The sequence below is a fragment of the Carlito syrichta genome, unplaced genomic scaffold (genome assembly GCF_000164805.1).
Source record: "Carlito syrichta isolate Samal-C Ts95f unplaced genomic scaffold, Tarsius_syrichta-2.0.1 Scaffold301817, whole genome shotgun sequence".
Lineage (NCBI taxonomy): Eukaryota > Metazoa > Chordata > Mammalia > Primates > Tarsiidae > Carlito > Carlito syrichta.
In genome coordinates this window covers 103,339-117,935 of record NW_007245913.1, presented here as the reverse complement: position 1 = coordinate 117,935, position 14,597 = coordinate 103,339, and the positions used below count along the sequence as shown (strand labels likewise).

Below are 14,597 nucleotides of genomic sequence, written 5' to 3'. Positions count from 1 at the left end.
CCCTCCAGTCTCGGCTCCAGAGTGAGACTCCAACTCAAAAAAAAAAAAAGAAAAAGAAAAATGTGTATACTTTTTTTGGCACCCTTGGTATTTAATATTTATACTTTATTTAGTAAGAGTTTAAGTGAAAGATATTCATAAAATATAATTGTATTATATATTACAGTTTCATCTCATATCCTAATAAGAATGGACTATAATAAAGTACAATTTAACCTCCTCATCATATAATATGCAAAGATGTTGACAAAATATTAGGAGAATGGAAAAAAAATTAAGTTTTTTGTTTATTGCCATTTTTTAAAATCTAACAGTGATTTTAATAAAAGGCATTGCTTACTAAAAGTACATATAAACTGATGTCTATTTGAAAATAAAAAAACCTTCCTATGTATATATCTGCAATGTATTTGCAATCCAATTTTTTTTTTGAGTTGGAGTCTCACTCTGTAGCCCAGACTGGAGTGCAGTGGCCAGGAGCGGCCTCAACCTGCTGGGCTCCAGCGATCCTTCCACCTCAGCCTTCCAAGTAGCTGGAACTACAGGCGTGCGCTATCACACTCGGCTAATTTTTTTATTTATTGTAGAAATGAGGTCTCGCCAAGTTGCCCAGGCGGGTCTCAAACCCACGGGCTCAGGCAATTCACTCACCTCAGTCTCCCAAAGCACGGGATTACAGACTGAACCACCGAGCCTGGCTTGTTCACCAATATTGGCTTAAAAGAGATTAAGTGATGTGATGCCAATGTGATAAACATTTTACACTTCAAGGAAGAAAATCCCTAAAAACAAAGCCATGAATAAGGGCTAAATTAAACTATATGTAGACTGAAGTTTAAAAAAAGATTATAACTAAAGAAAGACAAATTTGCTGAAAATCTATTTTCTCATCTATGAAATGAGGGGTTTGAACTAGGTGGTCTCTAAGGCTCCTTCTAGCTTTATAGACTAAGAGTCTAAGTATAGTAATATTACTGAAATATATACCTTAGCAAGATATAAAAAGTGTCCAAAATTATACTTTCCCAAAATAAACTGGACTAACCTCCCATAGCATGTAAAATAACTTCTGGAGCACAAGTATCCCACTTCTTACATCCAGGACTTGCAAATATATAAGCAGAGGCTTTGCCTTCAATCAGCTGAATAATCTGTAAGAGTAAAAATAGTAATTATCCCTTGACCATGAAATGACTGTGGCACAAATAAGAAAAATTGCTTGTTTCTTCTATCAAGGATATTTCATCAATTCCTCTGTTGAACTTCACTTAGGTTAAAGCCTTTGGCAAATTCAAATGATAAAAATATAATAAAGAAATACATAGAATGGATACAATAATAACATAGTTATCTAAAGTCAAGCTACAAAGAGGGTATCTGAACAGTATCTGCATTCTATGTTAGATAAAATAAAGTTTTCTTTTTAGTCACGTTACTTTTCTTTCTTAGAATAAAAGCAATATGTATTTATTATACAAAATTTCAGTTTTTAAACATCTAAAAGTTAACCATTATTAAATAAAGAATAGAGAAATATTAAACAGTACAACAGTGAATAAACTATAATAATTCCTAACATGTGCTGACTAGTCTAACAAGTACTTCTTTAAGTCTTGGGATCATATCTACTGCCATTTCCACTACCAAAATATGTACTTAAAATTAAAAATTTTTTATATATTTTTTTAGACTACAGATGGGCCAGGCACGGTGGCTCATGCCTGTAAATCTAGCACTTTGGAAGGTTGAGTAAAGAGGATTGCTTGAGCCCAGGAGTTCAAGACCAGCCTGGGCAACAGAACAAGATCTTATCTCTATAAAAAATAAAAAAATTAGCCAGGGATGGTGGCAGTTACTCAGGAGACTGAGGCGGATGGATCACCTGAGTCCAGGAGGTTGAAGCTGTGGTGAGCCATGATTGTGCCACTGCATTCCTGCACTCCAGCTTGGTTGACAGAGCGAGACTTGGAATTTAAAAAAAAAAAGAATGGACACATGGGGCGGGGAGGTAGGGTATTGCTACGTTGCCCAAGCTGGTCTTGAACTCCTGACCAGCTTTGAACTTTGAACTTCCCAAGGTGCTGGGATTACAGGTGTGAGCCACTGCGCCTGGCAAAATGCATACTTTTAAGTAGTCATCCTAACAATTCCTGTAACACTCATATACAGCCGAGATCACTGATAGTGACTGAATGACTGAATAGTAGCTTGCTATCAAGCTTTCATCAGTCAATTGACTTTTCTTGGTTTTATTGTAAAATAATTATTACTGTGAAACTCAGACTTCAAATATTCAGATGAAGAGACTAGACTGAGAGAATGAGCAAAGTCTCAGTCAACACGAAAGCAATCAATTATTCCTTTCAGTACTATTATTTATGAAATTCAAACATTTAACCCTTGCTGTAGGCTTCTGAGTAAAAGGTTTTTCTTTCATTTATGTCAAGTCTTATATGTGAAGTATGCCAGTATTTTTTTGTTTGAGGAGAGAGGGGTTATAGTCTTCATTATATTCTCTAAAGGATCCCTGATGTAAGAAAGGAACTGCCCAACAAGGTTTTTTTCAGAAGAGAAAGGTAAAGATGTGCAGGATGAGGTCTTTGTTTCTTAGGAGAATGACACTCCTTGAATAATAGAGATAATGGGATTTTGTGATTACAAAACTAAGAAGCAAAGAGAAAGCACACCTGTTACTATTTCTATATCAGTGAATATTAGGAATACATTTTCACTTTGCAATGTTTTAGGTTTTTTTCAAAATACTTCTATTTGTTTCTTAAACTCTCATTTTTCATCATTATCAGTAAATGCCTTTAGAAAATCTAAAAATAGTTGAGGAGAAATAAATTCCATTCACTTTATTTTTTTTTAATTTTTTTTTGAGTTGGAGTCTCACTCTGTCGCCCAGACAGGAGTGCAGTGGCCGCTCCCGGCCACCGCAGCCTCGACCTGCTGGGCTCCGGCGATCCTTCCGCCTCAGCCTTCCAAGTAGCCGGAATTACAGGCATGCGCTACCACGCCTGGCTGATTTTTTGATTTATTGTAGAGATGAGGTCTCGCCTGCCCAGGCGGGTCTCGAACCCGTGGGCTCAGGCAATCCACTCACCTCAGCCTCCCAAAGGCGCGGGATTACAGGCTGAGTCACCGAGCCCGGCTTCCATTCACTTTAATAAATATTTATTATTTACCTCTCCCATGCTAGGCACATATGTGTGAAATGCACATATATCAGGAAGTAACATTCAGTTCAGTATCACTAAGGATGAAGTATGAGTTACGGGATGGCAGGAGATGAGGCTTGGGGGCCTGCAGGAGATAGGATATGTAAGGCTTTAAATTTCATGCTAACTGGCTTGAATTGTGAAGAGGAGTGATCTGAGGATTTGGGACAGGGAAGAATTGTTTGCGTTTTTAATTGCTCTGGCATTAATAAAGGCTGGATTGAATGGGAAGACCACTTTGGAAACTATTATTAACAGTTGGGTAAGGATGACGATAGGTTTCAGCTAAAGTACCAGCAGTTGAGATGGAAAAGAGGAGACATTAGGGAAGTATTCAATAAGATATATAAGTAGGACCAGAGAGACAGAATGTGAGGAAGGAAAGAGTGTAGTATGACTTTCAGGTGTCTGATTGGAGCAGTTAGGAAAATGGTGGTGCCAATAACCAGACAGCAAATAGGGAGAGGAACACATCTGGCAGTAGGTCGAAAGAGGATGAACTCAAATTGAACACAATGAATTTGAGATACCTGGGAGATGTCATCATCATGATGATATCCAGGGGACAATCAGATGAGAAGAGATAGATAATGGCTAGAAATGCAGATCAAATTGTGTCCCATTTCACAATTGTCTCAGGAGGCTGGAAGCCTAGATGAAAGAATGAGGGAAGCAGACAGGAAGGGGACAGGCAGGCCTGTCCTTAGAGGCTGTACAAGAACAGTCTAGGAAATAATCTAAGAGGGTCCTTGGGAAAATAAGGCCCTTGGCAAGAGGCATGGGATCTTATCCTGATGACTTTCTTTAATCCTGAAAGCTCTTAGAAAAGAAAGACTTGACCCTTAAATTTCTTTCTAAAATTTAAATGTTGCCGAAATGTGCGTTTAGTGGCAAGTTATAATCTTTAATCCCTTCTTTTAAATTCTTATTTTATGTTTTTAAAAAGCTCAGTATTTCCTTCAATGATTCACTTGCATTTCAGAGCAGATGACAGACCTTTTCCTTACCTTATTTCCTGCTCCTCCCACTCGTAGCACATCATCAGGGTTCATAGCAGTAACACAGTCAGTAACCAACTTGTTGCTATGGGATCGGGTAGTTGTGACAATGTGCTTCCCAGCAGGAACTTCTTTCAGTTGAAACCCAAAGGCACCTAAACCTAAAACTCCCCAGATTGTCCTCCCCAACACAGCATCTGGTCCTGCCTATGTGAATGAGTGAAACAACAACAAAGCAGCTTATAATCATTTGGAGAAAAACGTTAGTCATAAATGAAATACTTAGTCATATTAGCATCAAGATTAACAAAAATTAAAACTAATAATGTTATAAAGTACAAGAATATTCTTACTGACAAAGAACTTTTCCTGAGAGAATCTGCTTATTATTCCCATTATTGTTTTGGTTAATAGTTTCAAAGGTAATGAAACTTTTGGTTATTCCCTGGAGTCTTCAAAAAAAGAAATATCATATACTGCATATACTGATTACTGCTTCTCTCTGAGTCGTTTGATGATCTCTTTGTTGTATTTGAAAACAGCCATTTTCAGAAGGTACCGAAATCCCAGGAAATGAAACACCATGTATTCATTACTACTTTCCATTATCCAAAAAACATTCAGGATCATATTACTATGGGACTAGGTAATGGTGAGAATGTATTTTGCTGCTATAGAGATGGGGCAATTGAATAGGACAATACATACAATATTGAAGAGTAGGCTTCAACAATGGGATCAGGGTTAAGATTTTACTGACAACTGAAGTGATAAAGTGACAATGATAATGCAGTCTTAGAATCTGTATTTTCCTTTGCAGAGCTAAAGAATTTTCAACCACATTGTTATAACTATACACTTTATACAAAAAAAAGAAAAACCTTGTATTTCATGGAAAGTAAAGCTGATAAATAAAATGATTAATGCAAAGTCATCAAAATACAGTTATATTAATAGACATAAATTATAGACATGTAGATACAAATTTCACTGAACACCAGGCATGTATCAAGCATCATTTTAAGTGCCTTACATGTATTATTTCATGCAATTCTCAAAGCAATTCCATGAAATAGGTATCATCATCTTTATTTTAAAGATGAGAAAAATGAGATTTGGAATCATTAAGTAACCTGAACCAGGACTCTAGGAAATTCACAATGAAAACTGAGCTCATCTGTGTTCAAAGACAATACTCTTCATCACTGAATTACACTGCCTGTGTTTATTTGTCAAAATGTTTTCAAACACGTCATCTTATTTATCCTAGAGCGTATACTGGGTGCTGTTATAGTAAAATTTGCTTATGCTGCAGGTTGGGTTTGTGGGAAGCAGACTCAGAGGCAGGTTGGAAGTTTGTTAGGGAGTACACTTGGGATCAGCACCTGTGAAAGGAAGCAGGTGTCGGCAGAGGGAAGAAATGAGCTATGCTGCTAACAACATCAGCTGACCCTATGGGGAGCTCTGGGGCTAGAATGGCCCTTCAGGGCTGCTCCAAATTGGAATAAAATACCAGGCCTTTATACTCTTGCAATTATCAGTCACTGGAAGTGGACTGCAGTGGGAAGAGGTGTGGCCTTGAGTAGCTCTCTTTAGGTGAAGCAATCCCAGAAGAGTCTGACTGCAAATGTGGTACAGAGCAACCAAAGAACAAGAACTGGGTGCTCAATATATGTTAGTGTGCTTCCTCTGCTCCTGCTTGAGTCTACACTATAGGAGAGACTGGAAATCTGAAAAGTACACATGGCCTCCATGGTGGTTCTAGGTACTCATTAGGCTTTAGCTTGATTGCTGAGACTAATTCCGGCTTCCTAAGAAACTTATTAATTCAGCTCTCCAGTTATTCTGGAAAAAAAAAAAAAGGAAAGAGAATAGTGGACACAAATATTTTGGATCCTAAAAAGTCATATCCCCTCTTAAATCAATGTATTGGCAAAGATGGGACCAAGGAATCTGGTGTCTTGGTGTCTTGGTGAGGTGAATGTAATCCTATGGCCTTTCTCCATGCTCCTGATTCTCAGCTTCTCTCATTGTCTGTCACTATCAAAAGCTCCATGCCAATTTTCTGAGGGTAAAAAAGGCTAAAGGGTAAAGTTTCATTTTACTGATGAGTTAATGAAACTCCATAATGGTTACGAAACTAGCTCCGATATAAAGATAGACTGAGTTTCTTTGTACCATGCCGTGCTGTTTTCTTTCAGTACCTACCAGCTTCAGTATCTGTTAGAAGCAACAATAAAGTTTGAATTTTTAAGTCTTTCATCTGGCTCAAGAGACCAATATAGCCAGATGCAGTGGCTCACGCCTATAATGCCAGTACTTTGGGAGACAGAGGCAAGAGGATCACGTGAGCCCAGGAATTTGAGAACAGCCAAGGAAACACAGTAACATCTCGACTCTACAAAAAAAATCAAAAAATTAGCCAGGCATGGTGGTGCATGCCTATAGTCCCCGCTATGTGGGAGGCTGAAGCACAAAGATCGTCTGAACCCAGGAGGTTGAGGCTGTGGTGAGCTGTGGTGATAGAGATGCCACTCAAAAAGAGTGCAATATAGTAATAAAGTATAGATCTGAGTTTGAATCCCAGTTCTGCCATTTACTGACTGAGTGACCATGGGCAAGCGAATTGTCTCAGTTTCCAATTTAAAAGAGGGATAATGATTTCCTTAAAGGGTTACAGTAAATATTAAATGAAATAATACATGTGCATCCCTTCAGGCTGGCAGCATACAGTAAACTCTGAATATATTTTACCTATTATGATGATGATGATTATTTAAAAATTGAATCTTTAGCCTGAATACCACCAACACAATGGAGCAACTTTATTCATTGCAACGAAAGGCATAAAAGCACGAGAGAAGGAGAAGAAAGGATAAACAGAGGCACAGAAGGGAATGTGATACAGGGAGAGGTAATGAAGAGGAGAAGTAGAACAGGAGAAAATGAACTGATACATGGGATGGACAGTGACCACCTGGGGTGCCTACTTCTTTTCTACCTATGAGTGAAGTCAAAACCCTAGCTATTTTTCTCACCTTTGCTTCATTCTTATATTCCCTTAACTTCTGCTTTTCATTGTTCTGTGGAAAATGAATACAGTTTTTCTAATCTTAGAAAGAAATGATGAAACTTATTAACAACTTCTAAGCACTTAGATTTTTTGATGAAAGGTATCATGTATTACAATATTTTCTATGAATTAAATGCACCTCTTTTAAGTAATAGTATTAACTTACATTAAAGTTTACATAAAAATACAAACTTGTGTCTACATATAATACTCTATGGGCATTAAAGTCATAATATAAGAATTAATAGACACTTAAGCAATTCAATATGGGAGGCTTTCCCAAAACATATAATTATTTTGGTAAATCCTAAGAAACACTATTGTAAATAAAATTTATAATACAAACAGCAGGAAAAAACAAACTTATATTAGAAGTAAAGATTAATCCTGCTTTTAACTCAGATTGTAAAATCAGAAGTAATATTCTCCACTCTGGTTACTCTGTTTCCCCAAAGTTTTATCAAAGTCACATTAATATAGATACCTTAACTATTTTTATCTTCACAATTTCCTTTAAAATTTAATGTGACTTTATGGGATATTTTGGCTTTGAAATTATACTAGTCTCTTGCTTCTAAGGGAGATAATTTCTTTGAAGTACAATAGAAAGTCAAAGTAGATTAAAAGAGACAAGAGAAAAGAGTGCAAGAGCAGATTTAGTTCTGTTATCAAGACTGACTGTAATTTAGGCACTATGCAGAACTGCCTGGAAAACAACATGACTAGCATCTTTTCTCAGTTGAAATGGCTCGTTTATTCAATGTGCTTCAAGAAGCACCTATAAATCAGGTGTCTTGATGTCCAAACTAATCAATAACCATATCAATAATTTCTAAACTTTTACATTGGAGTCATAAGGAATGAACTTAAAAATATATAGTATGTCTGTATACACACACATACATGTATATATTCCGATAATAATGCCCCCAGAGGTTCTGGTCTAGATATAGCCTGGGAATCTATATTTGAAACACTCTCCAGATGACTGCATGTACAACCAAGCAAGAAATCACTGGCTTAGATAACATTAGGAATCATAGAACACTATAATTATTTATCTAATAAAATATTTTTATCACTTATAATAATACCTGATAATTGTAATATGGCTGGTTAATAATTCCTGCTATGGCTTTTCCTTCATAAGCAATTCCAATAAGAACGGTTACATTGTCAAGAAGACCTATAAAGAAGAAATAAATATCAATTATATAACTTTCTCATGTTATGACTCATTAATACATCAACTGCTTCAAGTTATTTTTCCAGTAAAGGCATATATTTGCAAATGATTCCTCCATGATCGATCCTACTTATGGCAAAATGCACAAAAATATAAGAGAGCTAGGCAGAAATAAAAGCTGGGTCTGTGGCCACTTAACTGAATTGATAATTATGGTCTCAGTACAATTTGTAAACCAAAGAAATAAATCAGCCATAACTCTGTAGCCATTATCATTAGATTCCTCCATGTCCCTTCTGCCACCATCCAACTCATTCTTATAGCTGACTCACTCTGTATTCCTGAATTAGTCTCTAGACTTGCAATTCAAACCTTTAAAGTGGGGTTTCTCAGAGTGAGGTTTATGGTCTATCAAGCAGCATAGGATTAATTAGTATTATTTTTACAATACAGATCATCTCAGGCTTCTTCCTAGAATTAATGATTCAAAATGTCTGGGGGGAGGGGAGTCAAGACGTAAATTAGCTTTCTAGATGCTCTTATACACATTAAAGCTGTCTAGAGGTTTCCTACCCTTTGATCAATTATAGAGATGTTTTCAGTACACACACATACATATACATGCACACAGTATATAAATCACTCATTATAGATATATATTATCCAAGGGCAGTGAAAGAGTTTTTTCTAGTAATATGATAAATCTTCTTTTTGTAAGGCATGAAACTGAAAACCAATGTAAGAAAACTTATGTAGATCTTTTTAATTTAATTTAATTTAAATTTCTTTCTTTTTTTTTTGAGTCGGGGTCTCATTCTGTCACCTAGGCTGGAGTACAGTGGCATGCTCATGGCTACTGCAGCCTTGACCTGCTGGGCTCAGGTGATCCTTCCACCTTAGCCTTTCAAGTAGCTGGAATTACAGGTATGTACCACCATGCCCAGTTAATTTTTTTATTACTGTAGAGATGAAGTCTTACCAAGTCACCTAGTCTGGTCCTGAACTCCTGGGCTCAGACAATCTCCTCACCTCCACACCCGGCTAGGTTTTATTTTAAAACTAAAACTCTAAGCTTCGAAAACCTAAAACTCTGGTTCTAAGCCTGGTTCTCACTTTTATGTTGCCCATTCTATTTTAATTTGATGCTTTCTAATTTTTCTCATCTTAGTTAATTACAGAAAAAAGAAACATTGCAGTGTGTTTCAAAACCCATCTTTAAAAAATGAGGCTGTATATTCCTCCTTGATAAAAACTCTCAAATACCTACACACAGAAGAAACATACCTCAAAATAGTAAGCGCCAGCTATGATAAACCCACAGTCAGCATATTGCTAAATAAACAGAAACTAGAAGCATTTCCCCTGAAAACCTGAAGACAAGGCTGCCCACTCTCACTCCTCCTTTTCAACATTGTGTTGGAAGTCCTAGCTAGAGATAACAGAAGGAAATCAGGGGTATCTAAACAGGAAAAGAAGATGTTACGTTATCCCTCTTTGCTGACGATATGATCCTATACCTCAAAAATCCAAGAGAATCTGTTAAAAACCTTCTTGCTGATAAAGGACTTTGACAAAATCTTGGGGTACAAAATAAATGTGTAAAAGACAGTCACATACTTATGCACCAACAACAAGCAGGCAGAGAACCAAATAAAAACACAATCCCATTCACAATAGTCACAAAAAAAACCAAAAAAAAAAACCTAGGCATCTTCCTAACCAGAGAAGTGAGAAAGATCTTTACAATGAAAACTACAAAGCACTGCTCAAAGAAATCCAAGACACAAATGGAAAACTATTCCATGCTCATAAATAGGAAGAATAAACATTATTAAGAAGTCCATCCTAACAAAGGCAATCTACAGATTCAACACAATACCCATTAAATCACCAACATCATTCTTCTCAGACCTGAAAAAGATAATACAGAAATTCCTATGGAAACATAAATGACCACGAATAGCCAAAACAATCTTTATCAAAAGAAACAGAGCAGGAGGTACCACATTTCCAGACTTTAAAATTTACTATAAGGCTAAAATTATCAAACGGCCTGGTATTGGCACTATAACAGGTATATGGACAAATGGAATAGGATAGAGATTCCGGAAGCAAAACTTCAATTCCTCAACAACTCACCTTCGACAAAGCCACCACCACCAACCACTTGGGAAAGATGAACCTATTTAGTAAATGGTGTTAGGAAAACTGGCTGACCACATGTAGAAGATTGAAACAGGACCCCTATCTATCACCATACACAAAAATCAACTCTAAATGGATCAAAGACCTAAATGTAAAACTTCAAACTATAAGAACCTTAGAAAATGCAGGAAACACCCTTACAGAAATCGAAGTAGGCAACCAATTCCTAATCAAAACCTCAGGTGTCCATGCCATAAGAGATAAGACAGACAAGTGGGACCTCATTAAGCTGAAAAGCTTCTGCAAAGCAAAAGAAACTATCAAGAGAGAGGGGAGACAGCCCACAGAATGGGAAAAAAATATTTGCCAACTATTTATCTGACAAAGGCCTAACATCCAGGTTCTACAGGGAACTCAAATGTGCCGAAAGGAAAAAAAACAAACAGCCCTATTAAAAAGTGGACAAAAGACATGAATAGATACTTCTCAAAAGAAGACATACGGGCAGCCAATAGACACATAAAAAAGTGCTCAGCCTCACTAATCATCAGAGAAATGCAAATCAAAACCACATAACCACCTAACCCCAGTAAGAATGGCCATCATTAATAAAACAAACACCACCAGATGCTGGCAAGGATGCGAAGAAAAGGGAATGCTTCTATACTGCTGGTGGGAATGCAAACTAGCTCAACCTCTACAGAAAACAGTGTGGTGATTTCTAAAAGAACTAGAACTTTACCTTCCATATCACTCAGCAATCCCCTTACTGGGAATATACCCAGAGGAACTCAAAACATTCTACAAAAAAGATACTTGCACACACATGTTTATTGCAACACTATTCACAATAGCAACAACATGGAACCAACCGTGCTACCCATTGAAACTCGACTGGATAAAAAAAATGTGGTACACATACACAATGGAATATTATGTAGTCATAAAGAAGGACAAACATACGGATTTTGCAGCAACTTGGACAGATTTAGATCTATAATAATCAGTGATCTATCACAGAAAGAAAGAACAGAGCACCACATGTTCTCACTCAAAAGTGGACCCTGAGCATTTACCATAATACTATAAGAAAGGGACTAATGGGATACTGCCAGGGTGGGGTGGGAGGGACACAATTTTAACAAGTGTATCTCATCTCAAACCAGGCAAAACAGGGACCAAAGGGAGGCCCAAACTTTGCCTGTACGATGTTCACATGTATAACTAATCCTGAATTGTACCCCACAACTTAAATAAAATAAAATAAAAAATCAAGGCTGTGAAGCGAGAAGACAGTTTACAGATGAGGGAGAGTGAGTAGACGGGCATGGGATGGTGGTGGTGGCAGAACTACAGCAGTTCAGCAGCGTTGGTCATCATTTTTCTACCCCAATAAAGCTGGAAGTTCACTAGAGTTCCTTTGGTAACACTGGTTTAATATGTTAGTTATTCTCATCTGGGGGACATTCAAATTGTGGGGCTAGTAGAGTATGTTAGGGTGGTATGAGAAAAAGATAAATGTTTTCCCTCCGTCTTGACAACAAAGCTCTAGCTTTAGGGAAAAACACAAAACATGATACCAGCTTTCCATGCAACATACTAAGTATCAAATGTTCACAAGTGAACATCATGTTATTGGCCTACTGCTGTCAAATGTGAATATAAGAGACACTAACCTTCAGTGTATTCCTTGGTTCCATCCAGAGGATCAACCCAGACCACGAGCTAAAATTTAAAAAAAGAGAGAAAGAAATACATAAACCAAGCATACAAAATTCCAAAAATAGAATTAAATAGATTAAAACTACTTTTTTATTTTTGAAATCTTTTTTTTTTTTTTTTGAGCAGGAGTCTCACTCTGTTACCTAGGCTAGAGTGCAGTGGCATACTTCATGGCCACCCCAGTGTCAACCTGCTGGGCTCAGGCAATAATCCTTCTGCCTCAGCCTTCTTAGTAGCCAGAACTACAGGTGCTCTCTACCATGCCTGGCTAATTTTTTGATTTATTGTAGAGATAAGGTCTTGCCATGTTGTCCAGGCTGTTCTCAAACTTGTGGGTTCAGGCAATCCCCTCACCTTAGCCTACCAAAGTGTTGGGATTACAGGCTTGAGCCACCGTGCCCGACCTTGAACTCATTTTATAGATGGTTTATGATAATGTCATCTGTTTTGAAATGGTTAAAAGAAAAAAACCTTACTGTTTAATAATCATGGAAAAAGTTTTTTTAAATTAGAGAAAAGTCTGAATTAAGAATTTTAAACATGAAATGTTTAACTGATAAAAGTTTATTGCACTTAAATATTAAGCATAGTGAAATGAACAAACAGATCTCTAGATGGTGATCCAGAGCAATGTATGGTTACTATGCATTTCTATATATAAGTAGTGACTTAAAAAAATGAGTCTGGAGTCTGGGTATAGTGGCTCACGTTTGTAATCCCAGCACTTTGGAAGGCTGAGGCAGGAAAATTGCTTCATCCCAGAAGTTTGAGACCAGTCTAGTCAACATGGTGAGGCCTCACTTCTACAAAAAAATTTTAAAAATTAGCTGGGTGTGGTGGTGTGTGCCTATAGTCCCAGCTACTTGGGAGGCTAAGGTGAAAGGATTACCTGAGCCCAGGAGGTTGATGTTGCAGTGAGCTATGAGTGTGCCACTGTACTACACCAACAGCATGTAATCCTGACTCAGAATAGTTAAAAAAAAAATTTAAAATGACAGTCTTAATTATCTTAAGGACACAGTCTGTATATGAGGGGGGATCCCATCAAAAAACAGAATTAATTTTTGGAGAGTGGGCCCCTTGTAGTACACTTGGAATTTGTTCTTCCGGATCAAATGGTCAACCAAAATTTTCATCTGGAAGTTTTTAGAAGGTTGTGTCATGATTTGTAGGACAAACAACCTGAGTTGTGGCAAACAGGTGACTGGTTCTTCCACCATGACAATACACTTGCCTATAGCATGCTGAGTGTTCAGCAGTTTTTGACCAAAAAGGGCATGACCTTTGTGCATTACCCTCCCTGTTCTCCCGATCTCATCCTGAGCAACTTTTTTTTGTTTCCCCGGATGCAAAAAGTCCTCAAAGGGAAACATTTTGCAGATGTGGGAGAGGTGAAACAAAAGATGGCAGAAGCACTAAAAGACATCAAAATGGATTACTGTTTTCAGCAGTGGAAAAGCATCTTGATAGGTGTATTGCATCAAACAGAGAGTACTTTGAAGGTGACTAAGTTTAAATATGTAAGACTAATACATACATAATTTTTATAAATACATATTTTTAATAAATAATACATAATTTTTAATAAAAAAATTCCAGGGTTTTTTTTTAATCCCTCTCTTAAGTCAAAAAAAAAGAATGGTTCATAAAACTGGCAACAAATTTTCAAAGAAATTCCTTCTGTTTAAGACTTTTAGCATGATTCAGAATATGCTGCCGTTAAGCACTAGAATTATAATGCTTGATGTGAATTTGTGAGTGAGGGCATATTTCTGATGAATGACACCATGTCTTATTTTCTTTGTGTCCTCCATACCATAGAGCAAAGGAAGGGACTTACTCACAGTATGTTCTCATTGAATTGTGTGCTAAATGATTAAAAATTAGAAAACTAAAGGAGTATGGTTGTTATCTGAAGTCATACATTTAACTTAAGTAACTATAAAAAGTGATCTGCATGGCCTTCTACAAATAAAAAGTTGCAACCTGTTTCATCTTCCAGCCCCAATTACTAGTGAAATGTTTTACTATCAAGTTTACTAAATAAAAAATTAGATTTTCCTCCTAAAAGTATTTTTAATAATGGTTTTAGCAGTGGAGCAAGCCGGGCTCGGTGGCTCAGCCTATAATCCCGCGCCTTTGGGAGGCTGAGGCGAGTGGATTGCCTGAGCCCGCGGGTTTGAGACCCGCCTGGGCAGCGAGACCTCATCTCTACAATAAATCAAAAAATCAGCCGGGCGTGCCTGTAATTC

At 37.1% G+C, this 14,597-nt stretch overlaps 1 protein-coding gene across 4 annotated transcripts in view; it reads right to left on the bottom strand.

Annotated features, from left to right (window-relative positions):
- BPNT1 (3'(2'), 5'-bisphosphate nucleotidase 1) overlaps nucleotides 1-14,597 on the bottom strand; it is a 28,656-nt gene that overhangs the window by 1,640 nt on the left and 12,419 nt on the right. For 2 of the 4 annotated variants that reach the window (XM_008055305.2, XM_008055307.2), the window contains 5 exons: nucleotides 12,300-12,348; nucleotides 8,387-8,478; nucleotides 7,258-7,302; nucleotides 4,229-4,426; nucleotides 1,046-1,151 (listed from right to left, as the gene is read on the bottom strand). In XM_008055305.2, coding sequence (XP_008053496.1) covers nucleotides 1,046-1,151; nucleotides 4,229-4,426; nucleotides 7,258-7,302; nucleotides 8,387-8,478; nucleotides 12,300-12,348 — 490 coding nt within the window. The remainder of the gene's footprint in view (nucleotides 1-1,045; nucleotides 1,152-4,228; nucleotides 4,427-7,257; nucleotides 7,303-8,386; nucleotides 8,479-12,299; nucleotides 12,349-14,597) is intronic. The other 2 variants (XM_021711020.1, XM_021711021.1) reach the window with 1 other exon arrangement.